At 46.4% G+C, this 20730-nt stretch overlaps 8 protein-coding genes across 8 annotated transcripts; 3 read left to right on the top strand and 5 right to left on the bottom strand.

Annotated features, from left to right (window-relative positions):
* Positions 1-22: 22 nt before the first annotated feature.
* On the bottom strand, positions 23-4327 carry F5Y00DRAFT_73923 (NAD(P) transhydrogenase mitochondrial precursor). Its single transcript, XM_048014088.1, has 7 exons — positions 4104-4327; positions 2884-4011; positions 2381-2833; positions 2175-2327; positions 750-2120; positions 602-676; positions 23-545 (listed from the first exon to the last, which is right to left on the bottom strand). Exons 1-7 carry the CDS (start codon positions 4201-4203, stop codon positions 514-516), a joined length of 3312 nt encoding a protein of 1103 aa, XP_047865035.1. The 5' UTR covers positions 4204-4327; the 3' UTR covers positions 23-513.
* A 1338-nt stretch (positions 4328-5665) lies between these two features.
* Positions 5666-7054, bottom strand: F5Y00DRAFT_73919 (short-chain dehydrogenase). The gene is made up of 3 exons (XM_048014087.1): positions 6825-7054; positions 5996-6755; positions 5666-5925 (listed from the first exon to the last, which is right to left on the bottom strand). Exons 1-3 carry the CDS (start codon positions 6912-6914, stop codon positions 5789-5791), a joined length of 987 nt encoding a protein of 328 aa, XP_047865034.1. The 5' UTR covers positions 6915-7054; the 3' UTR covers positions 5666-5788.
* Positions 7055-8646: 1592 nt separating this feature from the next.
* Positions 8647-9985, top strand: F5Y00DRAFT_236612 (uncharacterized protein). The gene has a single exon (XM_048007726.1). It carries the CDS (start codon positions 8896-8898, stop codon positions 9832-9834), a length of 939 nt encoding a protein of 312 aa, XP_047865033.1. The 5' UTR covers positions 8647-8895; the 3' UTR covers positions 9835-9985.
* On the bottom strand, positions 9986-11284 carry F5Y00DRAFT_236611 (uncharacterized protein). Its single transcript, XM_048007725.1, has one exon. It carries the CDS (start codon positions 10877-10879, stop codon positions 10226-10228), a length of 654 nt encoding a protein of 217 aa, XP_047865032.1. The 5' UTR covers positions 10880-11284; the 3' UTR covers positions 9986-10225.
* Positions 11285-11826: 542 nt separating this feature from the next.
* Positions 11827-12640, bottom strand: F5Y00DRAFT_269726 (uncharacterized protein; the record flags this gene model as incomplete). The annotated part of the gene is made up of 2 exons (XM_048012495.1): positions 11827-12212; positions 12274-12640. 2 exons carry the CDS (start codon positions 12638-12640, stop codon positions 11995-11997), a joined length of 585 nt encoding a protein of 194 aa, XP_047865031.1. The 3' UTR covers positions 11827-11994.
* A 1252-nt stretch (positions 12641-13892) lies between these two features.
* Positions 13893-15366, top strand: F5Y00DRAFT_73868 (porphobilinogen deaminase). Its single transcript, XM_048014086.1, has one exon. The coding sequence runs from the start codon at positions 14129-14131 to the stop codon at positions 15191-15193; it is 1065 nt and encodes a 354-aa protein (XP_047865030.1). The 5' UTR covers positions 13893-14128; the 3' UTR covers positions 15194-15366.
* A 174-nt stretch (positions 15367-15540) lies between these two features.
* Positions 15541-16222, bottom strand: F5Y00DRAFT_261916 (glycine cleavage system H protein-like protein; the record flags this gene model as incomplete). The annotated part of the gene is made up of 2 exons (XM_048011292.1): positions 15541-15944; positions 16096-16222. The coding sequence occupies 2 exons, from the start codon at positions 16220-16222 to the stop codon at positions 15541-15543; spliced, it is 531 nt and encodes a 176-aa protein (XP_047865029.1).
* A 1978-nt stretch (positions 16223-18200) lies between these two features.
* On the top strand, positions 18201-19616 carry F5Y00DRAFT_253050 (methionine aminopeptidase; the record flags this gene model as incomplete). The annotated part of the gene is made up of 5 exons (XM_048009999.1): positions 18201-18338; positions 18423-18471; positions 18520-18839; positions 18893-19439; positions 19519-19616. The coding sequence occupies 5 exons, from the start codon at positions 18201-18203 to the stop codon at positions 19614-19616; spliced, it is 1152 nt and encodes a 383-aa protein (XP_047865028.1).
* Positions 19617-20730: the final 1114 nt, after the last annotated feature.

Genomic DNA, 20730 nt, shown 5'->3' with positions numbered 1-20730 from the left:
TTCATATCTTCTTTAAACGGGTGTAAGCAATTAAGCAGATTTCTTCATAAAGCAAACCCCCCTCATGTGTATGCGTAGAATCTGACATGCATCATCTCCTTGATACGTACATGAAGCCACATACGACGCGATGACCTCATTTGCAATTATTACCTAGGTATATTAATTGCTGAGGAAGAATACCATATGTACTGCTGTGTGCTACGACGTCATATGGACGAAGGATTGAGGTGACCGGGTATTCGGGACTATCCTTGTAGCAGATCCGGTCGGAGCTTATGGGCGCGAAGACAAACCCTTAACATCACAACGAGGAGTAATACGCCCTCTTAGGAGTAAGTTCAATGAATATTTATGTCGGTAATTCGAGACTTATATAGCTAATATCTTGAGAGGAACTCGAATCTCTGAAACGAAGAGAGACATGATACTGGATGCTCTAAAGTCTAGAATGCAAACGAGATCTCCGAAGGGTCTAAAGTAACTGCTCCGAAGCAACAGGGAGTTTCTATTCTAGGTTCGGGCTTCGATAGCTGCTTTAATGGCTATTCACAAGTCAATTATAAGGTATATATCAACATTTAGGGAGAAGTGAACTTACCATCACAAGTAACCTTAGCATCGCCAAACAACATCTTCGTTCCAGGCATGTAGAACATGGGATTGGGAACGTCGGCTATTCAAGTATTAGCGCGTTGGCCCTTGCTTCTTTGCGAACGGCTACCATGAAGAAAAAAAAATCAACTTACCATAGCCACTGGCCATACCACGTTTCATGACAATAACTTGCTTACTCTTCCAAGCGTGGAGAACAGGCATTCCCGCAATCGGACTACCAGGCTCGAGCGCTATGGGGTTGACTGTGTCGTTCGCGCCAATTACGAGCGTGACATCCGTGTCGCCAAAATCGTCGTTTATCTCGTCCATCTCCAGCACAATATCATACGGCACGCTTGCCTCTGCTAACAGAACGTTGCATTGTCCGGGCATACGACCCGCGACAGGGTGGATGGCGAATCTAACATTGACCCCTTTGGCCCGGAGCATGCTGGTAATCTCGCTGATAGCATATTGCGCTTTCGCGACCGCCATTCCGTACCCAACTACGATAATGACATTCTCCGCGTTGACAAGAGATTCGGCCGTGTCCTCAACATTGGTCTGTGTTACTGACCCCTCGATCTTGTAGTCTGTCTTCGCCGGCGCCGATATGCCACCGAATAGAACGTTCGTGAGGCTCCGATTCATCGCCACGCACATGATGTAAGAAAGGATTGAACCAGAAACGCCTATCAGCGCGCCTACTGTAGTAAGTAGTGGGTTTTCCAACATGAAGCCTTCCGCTACCAACGCAAAGCCGCTGTACGCGTTAAGAACCGTGATCACGACTGGCATGTCCGCTCCGCCGATTGCGGATGTCGTAGTAAACCCTTTAGCAAACGACAGTATCGTGTTCGCACTCAGTGCCGCAGCAGCAATCATAGGCGAGCCTGGTGCCATCGTGACAAAAGCGCCCATCGTTCCTACGTTGGCAGCGAGCATGCTGGAGTTGATCAGGTGCCGGCCGGGAAGAATCAAAGGCTTCGAAGACATCTTTCCAGCTAATTTCATGAACGCGACGATAGACCCGGTAAACGTGATACCACCAATCAATACCCCAAGGTAAGCAGTGACAAGGTGAAGAGTCGAGATATGGGAAAGGTCACCCATGACGCTTCCAATACTAGTCAATACCGCAGCTAGACCAACAACAGAATGGAGTGCTGCAACTGTCTGGGGAAGATCTGTTGGAGTAATGCGTTTGCCAATGACGAAGCCCAAAATGGCTCCAACCGTAGCAAGAGTACCAAATTGGGTCAATACCTCAGGACTGAATCCGACGGCTAGCAAAGAGGCGAGAACACCAGAGCCAACACCGAGAATCCCAAGTAAGTTACCCATTCTTGCCGTGGCCTGAGATGCCAAGCCAGACAAGGAGCTGATACAGAGGATCGAGCTAACCATATATCCCGCTTGCACAAGTCCCGCGGCGCCCGTCGAAGCCGCCGCAAGATAGCCGCCCCCGAACAGAATACCAGGAATCGCATACAGCCATGGATACTCCGGCGGGTCAGTTGGTCCTGCTCCTAATTAGCACGTAACAACATATCAATAAGCTAGCTGACATAACGTACGCTTAAACATATCGAGCATCCTCTTCGTGATTACGAAACCACCCGACACGTTTACGAAAGCTAAGAGCACAGATGCTGCACCGAGCGCTTGTGGTATTGTTTCGGGGACATAACCACCACCTAAGATGAAGAGACCACCAACGCCAACCATTCCTATAGCATTTAGTCAGCAACTTCAAGTTCAGAGATATATCGAGGCTGCTTACCAGATATAGCATTAGTGACGCTCATCAAGGGAGAGTGAAGAGCCGGAGTCACGCCCCAGACAACTCGATATCCGATCAGCGAAGCCAGCGCGAAAGTGAAAGCGTTTCCCATGAAGATGGGCCCAGTAAGCTTTCCAAGAGCTAGAGCAGTACCCATACCAGCAGTAACCGTAGCCACTTCTCGAGATGTCTTCTGGAATGGTGTTAGAGCAACTATCTCTTCCTCAGACTTGGCTGCAGCTTTATGCGTAGGAGCTGGTGGAGGGGCCGGTCGTGGTGCAGGCGGCAGGATCTCTCCTCTATTAGTAACGATAGCACCTCGAACAACTTCATCGCTCAAATCGATGCCAAATGACTTATCCTGGGGTGACATCGAGAGAAGGAACTTAACAATATTATTCGAGTACAGAGTCGACGACTGCGTTGGTAGTCTAGATGGTAAATCCGTATATCCTTCGCCGATGTCAGTCATTTGGTATTTTCAACTAACACTTGGGCCTTACCAATGATTTTCACGCCGTTGTACGTTACCAGTTTACCAGCTTCGGTCACTTCACAATTGCCCCCTGCTTCAGCAGCCAAGTCCACGACAACAGAGCCAGGTTTCATGACTTCAACCATATCCTTGGTAATCAACTTGGGCGCCCTCTTTCCGGGAATGAGAGCCGTTGTGATAATGATATCAACGTCTTTGGCCTGCTCAGTGAATAGCTTCATTTCGGCAGCGATAAATTCGGGAGACATTTCTTTAGCATATCCACCAGCTCCGGATCCATCTTCCTGGATCTCAACTTCGATAAACTCGGCGCCAAGAGATTGGACTTGCTCTCTCGCAGCAGATCGTGTGTCAAACCCGCGAACAATTGCGCCCATTCTGCGAGCAGTTGCAATTGCACTCAAGCCCGCGACTCCAGCACCGATTACGAGAACCTTACATGGAGGGATCTTCCCAGCCGCAGTGACTTGACCGGTCAAGAAGCGGCCAAAGTTGTTGGACGCTTCTAGAACCGCCTTATAACCGGCAATATTCGCCATTGAGCTGAGAGCATCAAATACCTGAGCGCGGGAGATACGAGGAATCATGTCCATAGCAAATGATGTAACCTTACGAGCAGCGAGACGCTCGACAATATCCTTGTTCTGGGCTGGCTGGAGCATTGAGATAATTGTTGCACCTTCTCTGAGTCGGTCGATTTCCTTGACATTTGGCCCTCGTACTTTAAGTACGATATCCGCTTGTCTCCAAACCTCATCCGTGTCGACCAGGGTAGCACCAGCTTTCTGGTAAGCTTCATCTGGGAAGTCGGCCAGCGCACCAGCTCCACGCTCTACTAATACATTACGAAAGCCCTTCTTCTTGAGAAGGGCAACATTTTGAGGCGAGATTGCCACTCGTCGCTCATTAGCAAATGTCTCGCGAGGCACACCTACAGTGAGATCTGCGTAAGGCGTGGATGGCGTCTCGACAACGGTCGAGTAGGCTGTCACTGGAATTATTCTATTCGCAACATTCCTACCACTATCGAACGTCTTCTTTGGCAACGCGGGTAGAACTGTGGGCTTCCTAGCATGGGTACTGTTCCACTGTCGTTGACAGCTTACAGCTACCGCTCGAGATTGAGCCGTACAGTCTATAGATTCCGTCTACTTAGTATATACTGCGCGAAAGAAGAATATGCTGAGATGCCTAGCACCTCCTCATATTCCATGCATTGGAACGAACCTAAGACGTGTGATATGGCGCGGCGTGTAAGGCCCTCTGTCGCACGAGGCGAAGCGGGATTGGCGACCAGCGCCGGCCGAAGTAATGACCAGGACATCATATTGACAAGGCGCAATAAATATCTGCCATGCAGCGCAAGTTCAAAGTCTCATTCGTCATCTGCTATACCTCCCTGAGAGCTCCTCGAACGGCGTCACGTTACGAGGAGAAACATAAAAAAAGAAGAGTTGGAATGCCGCGAAAGGCAAGGAGTACAGGAGGTTAGTCGAGGAGAAGAGTTCATCCCACGCGACCAAATAGGGATAAGAGCGGCAACTAGGGAGGACAAATAGAAATACCCAGTCAAGCTTTAGGTATGTATATTTGATAATAGGTGCCCGAGCCTTCTTTTTACCGTCCATTCGAACCTACCATCCCCCGCTTCCAAGGATCCCGGATACATAGAGCTACCAATATTCAAATAAGAGGTTGATAGTTGTTGGTATACCAATTCTGGATCATCTGAACGGTCAGCGACACAAGCCGAACCAATCAATGGCTTAGGATTTATAGGCTGTGTTCTCTGTGCTCGGTATAAAAGAACAGCCGATGTAGAAGAAAAGAAAGAGAAAAAAAGTGATACGTCTAATTCACACATCCCACATCGCACGACGCGTTTAGGAGAGTACATCAAGTACATCAAGTACATCAAGTACATCAAGTACATCAAGATTTTGCCTAAGTCGTCAGTCGTGTTTGACAAAGGTTACGCAAGTTGGCATGTGGGCGTCTTGTAAGAGGTTGAACCGGGGGCGAGTTAATGAGACGTCGACCCGCAAAGGATTTCCCGATTTAGCAAGTGGAGCACGTCCCATGGCATGAGATGGGGAGAGGGTGGGTTTGCGGGCACCAATCAGTAACGTTATGAGAAGCTAGCTGCCTCATCTGTTATATGAATATTCAGCTTGCAGGGGCCGGTAGAAGATAAAGTTCCTACAGCTGAAGTCATAGGCTTGATGTTCATGGCTTACGAATGGATCAATTCCACCGGGTTACTTTGTAACTTGCTCTGGAGGTACCCAAGTAAAGATTTATGGCAATTTCTCTACTTTTACTTGTGACCTCATTCTAGTTCCACAAGCATATTATCGCCTTCAGGATTGAATAAAGACCACTTACACTTTATACACAGGAAACGCTTCAATTGTGTTTAAAGAGAAACATCAGATAATATCTATATACTTGCTTAATCGAGTTGAATTAAAGAGTGATATTGCTGGTTGAGAGCACTTCGTGCTAATATAATTCTACCCAGACTAGCTCTACTTTACAAGACATTACGACAAGTCCAAAGACAGCAAAGCCACTAGGACTCACTGCATTTACACATAACCAATCAGGCTGTTTAACTACACCCGATGACTTCCAGATATGGCAATGGCATAAGTGTGCATTAAACATACTAGGTGATGAGGCTCTTCGCACATCTAGCCAAATATTATTCTGTGCGATCTATTCAACTCTACAGGAGGTAACACATACCTATTCGTGCGATACACGATAATGATACTATCTATAACCCATCCCTCAATACATCAAAATACAGTTCCATGTTTCTAGAATTGATGAATTCAATTATAGGTAAAGTTCCACGCGCCGATCCTCAATCAGCTCACTCTGTTCATCAACCCCCATCAACATCTTCTTCACTTGGTATGCTTATTGACCTGCTCATCGGTCCACTCCCAGAACTTCTTAGCAGTGCCATTCCCGCCCTCTTCTTCGGTCTTAGTCGCCTCTATCAAGTCCTTTCGAACCGAGCGAATTCGCCCCCACGGAATCACTATACGAGTTGGAGGTTAGCCGTCCATACATCTTAAATACTCCAAGAATTCCGTTGAATGGCTACTTACCCCAACTGCCGGTTTTCTCGATCGTAATGTCGGGGGACAGTCCGGCATACAAGAGAGTATAGGCGCCATTAATGGAAGGGTATGTCATGAGCGCTGTGACGATGTTCATAAAGCCTGATTGGTCGCGGTACAAATCCGAAGCGAGATTTCCAGGGTTCAACGGAATGCTAATGACACCGTCCGCCTTATATCGCTTAGCGAACTCGACGCCGTGCAGCCAGTTACCTGTCTTGCTAAGGCCATATCTTATGAGGTATGGCTTGTCGTCGTGATAGTCTAGGTTGTTCATATCGATACCAACCGACTTCAGACCGGTCAGATCCGTGGCCGAAGACGATACCCAGATTACGCGAGACGTCCCCTCCGTCTTAGCTGTTGAGACGAGGATCGGTGTCAAAAACTTCGTAAACGCGTACGTTCCGATGCTATTCACTCCAAGATGATATTCGTAACCCTGGGGTGTCTTGCTCGGTTCTGGGAGTGGGTTCTGGACACCAGCATTGTTGAACAGAACGTCGAGTTTCTTTTCCTTCAATAAGAACTCGTCTGTTGATGCCTTTATCGTAGTTAAGTCGCTAAGGTCCAACTTCAGGAAGCTTAGGCTTCCTTTCGAGTTCGGGAAGGCTTTTCTGATTTCGTCGATTGCCTTGTCGGCCTTTTCTTGGGAACGTGCAGCAATGTATACTTTCGCATTCTTAGAGTAAAGGATCCTGGCGGTTTCTTTACCTACGCCCGTGTTTGAACCGGTAACGATATAAACCTATAAACCAAGCAAGTAAGCATCATGTTATACAGTCTATATCAAATATCAGTGGCTGTAGCTACTCACCTTGCCATGAAGATCGGATATGTTTTTCTCGGTAAACCCTGGCTTAGGGGGGAATAACTGAGTTACAGCGCTTGAAAACTGGGCACCCATTGCGCTGTCTATGATTCGATCAACGATAGTAGAGGTTCAAAATATAGCACTACTTGACTGCTGGAAGATTCCAATCCATGGGATACCTAAGAACTACCTTTATAAGCTTCTCATATATTTAAATATTTTCCATACCACCCTCTATTAATTACAATCAGCCATGCCACGTACGTTTCTATTCCCGAACCGTCTCGTCAGCTCAGAAAGTTAAGTCATCTCATGCTGGGAGATTCGTTGAATCCAGCCAATCAAGTTGCGTAGTTTCCGAGCGCACCAATCGCAGTGCCGGATCTAGTTATGGGGCTAATTAAGGCCCGGCCGTGAACGTTTCCCGGGAGCCCGATCATAACGATAGAGCCCTTTTTATACTATTCAACCATAGGACAATTCTTTATAAGACGGTCAAATTCACAATATATTTCATTTTCGACGATCTTAGTTCGGACTCTTAAAGCCGCTAATCCCGTATACGCGTACCCAAGCCTAGAAAATTTGAGCAGCGTTAGAAATACCAGCCAGCTAGCTTTAGTATTCCCTGGCATCAGTTTATCTACCTAGGTAGGTAGTTAGTCGGATTAAATCATTGACTCTAGGTAATCTATGCCAAGTCACAAGAGTAATCTCCGTAAATATAATATAACGTCCATTACTTTCCTTTATTATTCTGATCTCGAGTGAATAGGCACCGCCACATTTTATGGGGGCCAATTGTTTATCCCCTTCAGTGTTTAGGAATAAGAAAACGAGTGAAGAAAACAACAAATCGCCCAGTGTGACGTTTCGAGAGTTTTATATTATGTCCAGGGATCAGTTTAAAACATCACAGACAAAGAGAGCCACTACATGATGCCCATAGACCTTAGTCTATAGGAGTCGTAACTATTTCCTGCCTATTTACTTAAGTTTCATCGTAGTGGTTTCATAACATAATACGTTTCAAAAATAGAAGCTTTAGCGGGTTAAATTGGAGTAATCATGGCGATGATAGAAACATTTCAGGGTGGGGGTATTGAAAAAACAAAGGCTCGATAGGTTTCTAGAGGATACAACATGGCTAAAGAGATAGAATATCGAACAATTAACATGTTACTAGGCTATACCGAGTACAAGTAGAAACGATAAAGGTCGTGTTCTGCCAGTAAGCGGGTATCGTTGCGGATATTATGTTTAACTAAGAACATAATTTCCAACTCCTTTTGGAACAAAGGCTTTATGAGGTAGCCTCATACGCAGCCACCTCCACACCTCTGGTCATATACTTAAAAGTCCCTAAGGAATGGCGCATGTATTCTACCCAAAAGCCACCTCCTAATATGTACCTATCCAACGGACAATTTCTTTCAATAGCTATAGCTTCGTAGAAAGCAAAGACGGGAGATAAACGACATTAGATGGATAAATTAATGCCATTTCTTTATTAGCGGTCTCTATAAGGGGTCAGGAGTAATTCCACACATCGAGAAACTGGTATTCCCACCTGGCACCTTTAAGTATGACTAGAGCTCCGAATTCATTTTTCTCGCCACATATCAAATGAAATAGTTTCTACGAAACGACATGTAAACCCTATTCACCTTGTATTTATTAAGAGCTCGACGCTTACTCTCCCTGAAACGATTATGGCATATCAATATTATTAATTCTGCAATTTGATAGGTAACATATCTACCATGCAAGGTAAACCCAAGCTCCGTCAACAACTTCATAACAGTTACGATACATTATGTGCTGTGTGTGTATAAAATGAAAGAAGCGTACGGATAATCATATCCTTGCCAGCCTATGAACAATTGGATTGCGCGTGATCAAGCTGTCTGTTCCACATGTTCCTGATAGATATTGTATAGCTATAGCTTTGAGCATATATATTTATAGTATATCCCCCAATTATGTAAGAAATCTTTGACCATTCGCTCCTTTAACTTCAGGAATTAATTGGTACCGATTCCTAGACCAGTGCCGTGCAAGTAAATCGTCATTCATGTGTTATCACATCACTCTGGAGATCTGCTGCGAGGAAGAATTTGACAATGCATTCCCAAATACCCTTAAGTTGGTGAGGTTCTTCGTCCTCTGCCAGGCAGCACAGATAGCTTGGGCACTCCAGGAAATTGAACATCGCGGGCCACCCCGTCCCCCGATGCCACAGGTTTGTACTAAGAAATGCCCAAACTTTGACCCCGATTATGTTCGATTTGAACGCGTATTCTTCACTAGGTGCGAGAACTGTGTTAAAACAAAGGGCCCAGAGAAATATGGACTCAACGATGAGGATATCCCTATCATTATACATCATGATAAGCTTCTCCGTGATCAGCTCTTTGAGGCAGTCGCTTCCAAACCATACGACGAAGTCGTATCGCGGCTTCAAGCCGACTTTAATATCCACGAGCGATGGATGTTAAGCGGCTCGCGATGGGTCGTGGCTCCTATCCTTACCGGAGGGAATGACATACTAGGTCCGAACCCGACGTACGATTTAGAGGGCGTGGGATGGTGGCTGGAACAGGGGATTGGCGGTATACGCCAAGATGTATTGGACTGGCTTAAGAGCCTTCCGCCATCAACGTTTGCCCCCAATAAGCCACAGTCATTGTCGGCCATGGAATTTTGCCCCTCATTAGCTAGTGAAAGTCCTCCACCAAACGAAGATCCCGATCCGTTATTTGATAGTGAGGACGAAGAAGACGCAGAAGATTCGGATAAAGATGACAAGGACGGCCGTCCGCAATCAAGGGCGAGTGTGAAGTCGGATTCATCGATGGAAGGCTATGAATGGTGGGATAACTGGGCGGAGCATCACGCCTATTTGCCTGCTCAATGTACCTACGAGGAATTTCGTGAACTGCAAAGAAGTCGCCGGAAGGGTAACTCGCAGCCTCAAGATTTGACTGAAGCAATACCTGAAGCGAAACAATGAAGAACATTGTGTTAGTTATCCCAAGCTTTGAATCTTTAACAGCATTCTCAAGTGCGTGACAAGTAGCGTAAAGGCTGAAGTTGCCAAGTTGCTAAGTTGAACTGATTGATATGGCACTGGAATCACGGATGATCACTAGGGGTCTGCTAAATGGTGCTTCTTAATGGTTTTATTATATTGAAGAGATACCTCTCGATATCTAAATAAGCCGATGTGCCCTATTGGCATGGCTGCGACTTTTAGCATAGCGTGTGCCGTCCTACTGTATGCGTCTTTCTATTAGATTATTAATAGTATCGAATTCCAATGCATATTATATTCTCGCTTCCCGTATCCCTCATCGCCCCTGTCTTCTAAAATTCTGGGTAAACAACCCCTTATCATTAATCCCTTAAGCAGAGGGGACGACGCAGTCGACCTCCTGGACGAAATCGTGAGTCCATTCCGAGGTGGCGGGAAGGTCGTTCAGAGTCGCGCACTGCGGCACGAAGTTGACAGCGGCGCAGTTCTCCGGCAGAGTCTCGCCCTCGTACACGTATCGCACAACTTGCATGTTTGCGCGCACGTAGCCGACGAATCGATCGCATACGGCGTAGTAACCGGGTGCGAGGCCACTGAGCGCCACCGAGTCTCCGGTCTTCGCAATCGTAATTCCGTTGCTGCCACCGCCCACGTTGATGCTCGCGTCGTGCTCGCCGGGGTAAGTAGCATCGGTGCTTTCCGAATCTTGTACGATGAAACCCCACGGGAATTCGGTGCCCAGGTCGTTCAGAACATCAACCCAGCCTTCTGTGCCGTTTCTGTAGTAGGGTGTGGAAGAGCCGGGGTTGCTCGTGGATACGACCGCGATGTTCTGGCCGGCACCGACGTGGATGCCGGAGAGGTAGGTGCCCGCAACGGAAGGGTCTAAATCCTTGGTCTGGTCTCGAAGTTCTGCCTTGAGCTGGAAACCCTTAGATCGGGAAAGTTGTTGGGCAGCCTTCGGGACTGGGGTAGCGCCAACGAGGGCAAGGAAGGTAAGAGGTGTGATGATTGAGGCGAGCATTTTGAATATTAGATGATGATATCTGGTATGATATTAAGAATAACTATCGAATATCAATTAGATGTAGGTAGGTAGTTATTAGATATTAATATGTAATGTAATTGTGTTTGAAATATTGGTTGATTGAATGATAACTCTTTTTTTTTTCTTTATTCCAGCGCGATCATCCCGACCTTATATGTACGTACTCCTGGCGATCGTAGCCCAACATCTGTCGTGGCGATGCACGAGCCCGAGCTCTGTACACGTAGGTAAAGACCGGATTCCGAGATACCGATGGATAATCCCCCTTTTTCCCAATTCTTCAACGGGAACGTTAAAGCATCTCGGACCACGCGAGCCAGCAATTCTCAACACGAAAGCTGCGGTCATCCGTCAGCGGCCTACAATAAGACTGTCTTGAGATCATAGACCCACGTCATAGCATAAAGATGTCTTCTGATTGGGCGAAAACTATCAGTAATTCTTTACTTGAGTAATTCATGTAGATCTGGACTGTGTTTGTCTAGAGGCTGAGCTTGAGATCACGAGGCGGCGCGGTAACCGTGCCGCTGGACGGCCGCCGACCAATCCAAGTTAAGTCGATTCGTGTTTTTCTTAAAATAGCGCGGTACGACGCATAATATGTTGTGTCGCCACTAATCTTTGGGGTTTAGCGAACGATTTCCGAGTTATCATAATAGAAGTTATTGTGATATATTTCATACTATGTTTTGCTGCTGCTACTCTGACTTCATCACAACAACTATACGCCACAAGGATAGCCATGATATCATGAGTAAACTTATTTGATTAGGTACTAATTGGCCGAAATGAGAATATTATTTGAAAAGGCTGGGTATTATATCAAACCCTTCCGTACGTCAGACCTATCGTTGGCCCCTGAGACAGTGCGCGAACAGACTGGGGCAATCAGTGGCTGGAGCATACGATGGAAACCAAAGGATCGCCTATAGAATACCTAGGCTAATAAGCAGAGTAGAATTCGGATTACATGTAACTAACGAGTGACGTTGCATACTACTAACCACACAGCGGCCATCCCGTCGTCAAGTGGATGTTTTAACAAACTCCCATTTCACCCCCTTTCCGTATGCTTGAATCCTATCCCGTGCTCATGCGTTGATGCAAGGCTTGTCGCAATGGGCGATGAAGTTAGTGTCAGCGTCGTTGCGGCACTTGCTACTACAGGCGCACAAGAGCTCAACGCTAGACGGCTGCTCGTTCATGCAGACAAAGACAGCTTCGGAAACATTCGTCTTAGGCTTGCTATTTGTGCAGAGCTCCGAGAGGCCATTGCAATAAGCCTTGCTGATATCATTAGGTGCGAAATCTATACGAGTTAGTAAGTAAAGATTTCCCCAGTTCGATTACCCTCCGGCCGGGGATCGTACTATGACCGTTTTCAGTGAGCATATAGCCACAGTAGGTATAGCCTTTACCACATTTTGGACCAACACCCTGGGAACCGCTTGGTAAAGGAGCCACTCCGGATGTAGACGAAGCCGTTCCAACCGGAAAAGAAGTCTGGCCCGATGACGAAGTGAAAAGCGTGAGCGCAGAACCTGTCGAGTCAACCCGTGGAACCGGGCCTCTCAAAGCCAGAGAAGAACCGGTTAGGAGGCCGGAACCGAAAAGAACGACGTGAAATTTCATATTCCAGTACGGGGGGACTGCGCCAAAGGAGTGCTTGATAATATGACAGTTCTTAGCTAGAGACGAGGTTGTCGATGATTTCGCGGTGGCCCCTAAATATCGCATGATCCATCGCCTTATATAGAGCTATTTCAAACGAACATAGATATTCATAGAACACGAAGCAATAGGTACTACGATTCTAGTGCAAGCAATTGCCACAGGTGGTAGATGACCCAGATGCCCAAAGACTACGACACGTCTCTGGTAAGACGTCTTCGTGATATGTTCGGATGCCTTATACGGAAGCGAAAAGCGAACCATAAGAGTGACTACCGCCCTATATTGACTATCTACCTAGGTATATCTTGGATGGACTGTAGAGCCGGTCTATCTCGATATGTTCGTGCAGCATTGTGCGGGAACACAACGAAGTGTAACTTGGTAGGCTTCCTATTTTAGGAATGATTACCGCAAAGTATAGGTTGACAAGTTCGGCATCGCGCACATTCTATTGAAGCTGATATATAAGTGATACCTGAAGTTGGAAGCTATAGCCTATAGGCTTCAAGGCTTATATACCGAGTAAAGTAGCGTCGGCCAGACATCTAAAGCCAGGAACAGAATCTCGATATACGTATCCGCCCTGCATAATCGAACAATCGGCAGTGATACAAGATGTAGCCGACGTATGCTGTGAGTCCTCGCTTGGTGAAAATGCGATTCTAGAACTTGTCATGAAGGCCCGAATGGAGAGAATAATATGGAGGTTAGTAAGGTGACGTGGTTGTAAGAACGTTTTGCAATCTCCTTGTCTAGAACAACTACCATACTCGGAGCTGGTCATCTCCAGCACCAGTTGTTAAGCCTTGTCTAGGAATGATGTACCTGAGTAGGAGAAATGGCTCTGGCTCGCTGATAATACTTCGAGTTACAGACGTACACGGTTCCATGGACCATGGATCGGGAGTTGTCTCGGGAATTAGGAAAAACATTCTGTGAAATTGTTCGAAACAGCCTTACTATTTTGGCCTTGCTGGGCTTGTCCGAGCGGAATTAACTTAATTCGAATGTCTATAGTATATTAGCAATTATCTCAGCGAATCTCTATATGGTAAGTAGTTCCAATATCAAAATGTAAGGGACGGAAGGTTTTCTTTAGCGGAGGACGGCCGACGGACATGCGGGCCGAAGCCGAAGCCGATTACTCCTGCAGGCTGCAGGTCCCATCATTGAAGGGTCCAATGTAAAAACTTTAGATCTATCGATTAGGTACATTCAATTGCACGCCTTACTATATGAGACACGGAAGTATCTGATAAGAAATGCCCCGCAGCTGACTCTGGAATTGCCCCTCCATCCTTCCGCTCTACTAAATCTGGACCCCGCGAAACCCGCGCAAACTTCCGGCCTGATCTCAACTCTCAACATGTAACTAAGGTTAGAAGTTTGCCTGTCAGGTACTTTTGACAGTGACTAGATCCCCTAATAAATATATCCAGGAATAAGGCTTGAAGAGCACCAATTCTAGTTTCATACCTACCTATCTTTACTTAAACACCTTCTAGCAATCCCAATCGTACCTAACCTTCCCATCTACATCCGTAGGAAAATATGTCGACCTCCGCTACGCAACCCGTCATAACATCCTCGACGTCTGGGGCGCCGACGCTCACGATCAGGGTCGGCACGCGCAAGTCGAAATTGGCCCTGAATCAAGCCGACTATGTCGCCACCTCTCTAAAGAAATTACACCCGACGGTCAATTTCGAGATCAAGGGAATGCACTCAGCAGCAGACAAGGACAAAATAACGGCGCTGTACAAGTTCGGTGGCAAGGGGCTATGGACGAACGAGCTAGAAGCAGAACTCGTGGCAGGAGAGCTCGACATCATTGTACACTCTCTAAAAGATATGCCGACGACACTGCCAGAGGGGCTCATTCTGGCTTGCGTGACGCCTCGAGAGGACCCACGTGATGTTGTTGTCGTCAAGAAAGGACTGGAGGATAAATACAAGAAGCTGGCAGATCTACCAGCGGGTGCCGTAGTTGGAACCAGTAGCGTTAGACGAATGGCGCAGATCAAGCGACGGTACCCGCATTTGCAGTTCAAAGACATGCGCGGCAACATCGACACTCGGCTCCAGAAGCTCGACGCCCAAGACAGCGGATTCTCGGTGCTAATCCTAGCCGCTGCAGGCTTACACCGGATGGGCCTGGACGGGCGCATCTCGCAGTACCTCGATAGCACCACGGAAGGTGGCGGTATGCTGCACGCCGTTGGCCAAGGTGGCCTAGGCATCGAGGCGCGAGCAGACGATCAGAAGACGCTCGACTTGTTAAAACCCCTCGAGGACGTCAAGGTCATGTTAGCAGCAGAGGCAGAACGAAGTGTCATGAGGACGCTAGAAGGCGGCTGCAGTATTCCCATCGGCGTAGAGACAAAATGGGTAGGAGACAACACGCTGAGATTGACGGGGACAGTTGTCAATGTCGAAGGCACAGAAGCCGCTGATGCCGAAAAGGTCGAAGAGATCAAGACGCGGGAGGAGGCCATAGCGTTCGGCAAGAGAGTCGCCCAGCAGCTAACGGACAACGGCGCGCAAAAGATCTTAGATGTGATAAACGAGGACCGAGAGGCAAGTAAAGATAAGGCAGAACCGTGGGTACCGGCGTAGAGGTGCCTTATAGACCTGGGGCATGAATCTAGGCTTATACCTAAGGGAAGATTACGGACAATGCTTTTTTTTTATGGACTTGAGCCGTCCATTCTATGTAACCTTTATGTAGAATTTGCGCGGATGCTTTCGCCATGATGATTAGAATACCCCAAACGAGTTTATGATACAAGGTTGAGCCCGTCTCTGTCCCACTCGCTGGTTGTTGAATGCCAATATCCATTTCCGGTGAACACCTGCCCCCCCCCTTTACATGACATGATTGACGCCCCTGACTGTCCTCTCCCTCCACCATAACACATCACTTACACTTCGAATCCCCCCATCCCTTTCATATACCTACGGGTCTAGTGTTCCTCCGAGCCGGTAAATGCTTTGTACTCCTCAAGGTCCATAAGAGCATCGAAGTCCTTGACGCCCTGCTCGCCAACCTGGACCTTAACGATCCAACCGCCGCCGTGCGAGTCGTCCTCGGGGACCTGGTTGATGGTACCCGGCTTCTCCTCGAGGGCTAGGTTGATGCCGGTAACCTTGCAAGCGATGGGGGCGTTGATATCGGCGGCGCTCTTAACCGACTCGACGGCACCGATAGCATCGCCCGCGCTAACCTCCTTGCCCTCCGGCGGCAACTCAACGTATACAACGTCGCCCAGCTCCTCAGCGGCGTACTCCGAGATACCGATTACGCCGGCCGTCTTGTCGGCGTTCAGATCGATCCATTCGTGGTCCTTGGTGTACTTGCGGATATCTCCTGCGGTGGCGGTTAATGGTGGTCAGCAACAAACCTCAAGAATGCAATGCTTAGGTGTGTGTTCGTGCTTGTGCAGGTTTCTGTAAGCGGTATTTTGGGGGGGAGTTTTGGTGGCTTGGTTGAAGGGGCGACATCGGATTACATTACTCACTTATCGGTGAAGCAGAGAAAGCTCGCAGCGTCGCGGGTTGCCAATTGGACCTTGTGCGCGGTGCTTGTGCTAGTCGAGAGAAAGTCGACGGTCTAGCTGCCCGAAGGCATCGCGCGATTGAAGCCATTATGAAAGTAGAATAGAGTAGAGTTATGGCACAACAGTCGTAAGAGGGGAGATGTTGTAGATCGCAGCTTTGATAAAGCTACCGTAGTGGGAAAATGCGCGGGGCAACAATGATTGTTAAGGTCAACAATCATTGTGTGGCCAACAATCATTGTGTAGGTAACAATCATTGTAACTTATCTAGTATGTATCGGGATTAGCCCGGGCTGCCAAGCCATATCCTAATAGGCTAAAACATCCGTGCTTTGCAACTGTCCAATTAGCGTAACTAGTAAACCCGTAGCTCGTAACATGTAACATATAACACGTAATCCGTAAACCTCGTAGTTCGAATCCCCGTATGTGTAAAAAAAAAGAATTTAAAAAATAAAAATAAAAATAAAAATAAATTTTTATTTTATTTAATATTATGCCGGAACAATTAAAAGTCCGAGTATTATTTAAAATCCGACCAATTAAAGCCTTCCTTTTTGGTGGTGCACGGGCCACACAATGATTGTTGGCCACACAATGATTGTGTAATGAACCAATGATTGTAATATAGGACAATCATTGTAAGGCTTAACAATCATTGTTTAAATGCGCATAATCCCGCTGCGGTAGCTTTTTCTTTTACTGGTACTGGTACTGGGTACTGGGTACTGATATCGTATCGATGATACCACTACCTCTTGGAAATTGTTTAATGTTGGTAGGATCCTCGGTTTGGCCCGAACAGTTACCCGATATACGAGTCCGCACTGTTTATCTTAGTGCATCATCTGATCATTCACCGAGCTATACAGTGCGTTGTGCCCACGTCTATCGCAGGATCCGATAAGGTTAATATTAGCCAATCTAAATTCTTCAATTGCCCCGCGTCGTGACGAAAACTCCGGGTTATTCCACTGGTCCTCAATTGATAAGAAACATCATTATGGGCATATCCACGCCTAGTTAGAATATTCATGTACATACTATGTACATAGGTAATGGAATGCATCATCCAATCAATGGACGAAACTCCAAAAATTCGCTTAGATGGAAACGCTTCGATAAGACCAAAGACACGTTACTTAGGAAAACTCTTGTCCTCAGAACTCAAGGCACTACGTCTAGAAGTGTTATTTAGGAGAGATGATTCAACCCTAAGTCAGGACGGAATAAAAGTATCTAAGTATTACAGGGCAAGGTAAAAATGTAAGAGAATAACCTGAAGCAAGTCTATCTCTAAAAGTGTTGACGAATAGGCAGTTAGAACCATGCTATCCAATAACATAATGGCCTCTCTCGGACAACATCTAATCTATATCATGAGCGAAGACTATTCAACGGAAGAGGGTCTAGTCATGGCTTGTTTTAACCGATCAGACTCGTCCGCGTGTTTAATCGAGATATGCTATCTTTAAGTGGTCAATGTGTATACGTTGCTTCACACTAAGATTGGCCGCTAAAGACTTCCGCCATGTTGTTATAACAAATGTATTGCATTAACTGTTTGGTAGACTTAAAAACTTAGCCCATCGGATATTATGCCGCAGTAGAAGTCAGCTCGATATCCATATGTCTCTTTATTGTTATCTTAACTACCTACCTTAAGTACTTAATAGATTGTCTTTCTCTTTCTATAGTCAGGGTGGGACATCCAGAGTTACACAGAAACCTAGGCGTATACATGGATAAATTAAATCCTACCTATAGAGAAGGTCTTAATAAAAAAGTATGGAGCCTAATTCGATGAATAATTTCAAGTTTAAACATTATACTTCAATGTGATTGGTCTAGACCCAATGGCAGTAGATACGCCCTTCGGAGGACAGATGCCCCAGACAGGGCGGAAAGGAGCGAAGGCCCCCAAGATGGAAACACTATGGTATGGTTGGATTTAGTTAAAAATTATTTTATTATCCAAACCGAGAACTTTTCATCTAAACTTTAGAGCCGATTGTTTAACTACTATTATACCTAATTGTCGCTTAGATCCAAGTAACATTTTTACAATGACGGTAGACCTTAAGAAAACATGCCTCTCAGCAGGCTGCGACAATAAGGCCGAGTCTTTACAATGCCCAACATGCCTAAAACTAGGTATCGACAACAGCTATTTTTGCTCGCAAGACTGCTTCAAAAGCGCTTGGGTAATGCCCCTCTAGCACCTTAGCCCACTCATTCTAGACGCCCGTGTCCATGGTCTTTAACCTGATACTAATACCATATGACAGGTTGAACACAAGAAGATACACAAAGCCTTCCTAAATAAAAGGCAGAATGGTATTTACTAAACCAACTATGTCGAGGGCATTTCTAAACTGGCTACAGCGACCGGAACGGGAACGTATAATCCATTCCCTTCATTCTACTTCACCGGGCCATTACGGCCGGTTTACCCGCTCTCTCCAAGGCGCGAAGTCCCAAAGACGATACGGCATCCAGACTACGCTGAGACAGGGATCCCAACAAGCGAGTTGAAGCTTACGAGGAATAAGATCGATATTCTCGACGCTGAAGGACAAGATGCTATGCGTAAGGTCTGTAGACTAGGCCGAGAGGTATTAGACCTCTTAGCAGCCGAAGTCAGACCTGGAATTACCACAGACTATCTTGACGAGCTTTGTCATAGGCTCTGTATAGAACGTGACGTAAGTGCTTTTGTGCTCATCTTCGAACTTTTTGCCATGCTAATTATACCCAGTCCTATCCTTCCCCGTTGAATTATAAAGATTATCCCAAGTCGTTTTGCACGTCTATAAACGAAGTAATCTGTCACGGTATCCCGGATCAGCGCGTACTCGTCGACGGCGACATCATCAACCTGGACGTCAGTTTGTATCACGGGGGATACCACGCGGATCTGAATGAAACATACTACGTTGGCGACAAGGCAAAAGCAGACCCCGATACTGTCAGAGTGGTTGAGACAGCAAGAGAATGTCTAGAAGAAGCGATAAAAGTAGTGAAACCCGGCTACCTGGTCCGAGACTTTGGCGCCGTCATCGAGAAATATGCAAAATCAAAAGGTTGTAGCGTCGTCAGGGACATCGTCGGACACGGCGTCAACACTCATTTTCACAGCCCACCTAACGTTCCTCACTACGCCAAGAACAAGGCCGTTGGGGTTTGCAAGCCTGGAATGACGTTTACTATTGAGCCTATGGTTTCTTTAGGCAAGCATCAATTCGTGACATGGCCTGATAACTGGACTATTACAACGATCGATGGGAAGAAGTCGGCCCAATTCGGTGAGTTTACCTAGACGTCTATTTATATAGGTACCTATGTTCGGAGAATTCATATGACTGACATATAGGCGTATCCTAGAGCACACATTGTTGGTGACCGAAACGGGCGTCGAGGTATTGACTGCTCGGCTACCAACATCGCCTGGCGGCCCCGTTCGTGCGCCGGAGGAGGTTTGACTGCTACTTTAGCGATGCTATGATTTTAAAAATCAAGATCATTCTCTGCGCTAAGCCCAATATGTGCGTTTCTTGAACCGTGACGTGAGTTTCATAGCCGAATTGTACCATGAATCTAGGTTAGCTCATTAGCATCGTCCAAAGCATCGTCCAAGATATCTAATTTCCTAAACCACCTACTTCCTGTATGCTCTGATAGGCTATTAAACTTGAGATTATATCTGGTCAGGTGCCCCTGTCGTTTGCGTAAATTCATTTAATACCAAGCATGTTAGGTAGCTTAATTGCCCCCTCGTTAACAGTGCAGTAAACAATTGTCCGGAGCACCAATTATAACTGACAACGTTAACAGCTAACCTAGCTAGCTGTCTGTTCGTCTGCTGACGGGAGCCTTCCGCAACATTGATTTAACTAGGTGAGACCTACGTATCTTAGGGTAAATACCCAAATCAGGATGGTTTCCGATTCGACTATCCGTATGTTACGCGTGAGGAGAAGTCTGCCTATGGGTAACTGACGACCTATTAACGTTACTAGATTCAAAATAACAACATCAAATGTTTCGTGTTTCCTTTCGCGAATTGACGTTTCGCGTCGCGTTCGACAAGTGATCATCCTCCTGTATTTTGCGATATCTTATTGGCTCGTTATTGCTGGTGCCATAAACTTAGCCGCCCCAAGGCTTGAGACTGTCAGCTAGTTATGCCAAGTATATAATAGGACTTGGATGATGGTAGAAGAAGAAACAAAACATCTAAACTTTGGATTAAGAAGAGTTAAATAAGTGGGATTTGGCATCAGATATATCAATATGTATATATAGGAGGTATGTATGCAGTAGGCGCTTGCCTGAAAACATTGAACTTCAAAGTTGGTGTAACTAGGTACCTCTTCGTACCTAATGTACATATTGTACTGTAAGAGGTACATGCATATGTAATAACCCACATGTGCAATAACCCACCTAAAATAAATAAACCCACTCAAACGGGCACCTTGTCGCAAAAAGTGGAAGCCCCCTTTGCTGCCTTTGCCCCTCAATCGCGTACATAGTACATCAGGTAGTATTTCGTACTTCTTAAGGTTCCACCCGTCACATCTCCCGGGATCCCGC

This window comes from Daldinia vernicosa, assembly GCF_022497035.1.
Source record: "Daldinia vernicosa strain CBS 139.73 unplaced genomic scaffold F5Y00scaffold_22, whole genome shotgun sequence".
Lineage (NCBI taxonomy): Eukaryota > Fungi > Ascomycota > Sordariomycetes > Xylariales > Hypoxylaceae > Daldinia > Daldinia vernicosa.
Note: the sequence above shows the minus strand (reverse complement) of the source record. Positions and strands in the feature narration are given on the sequence as shown.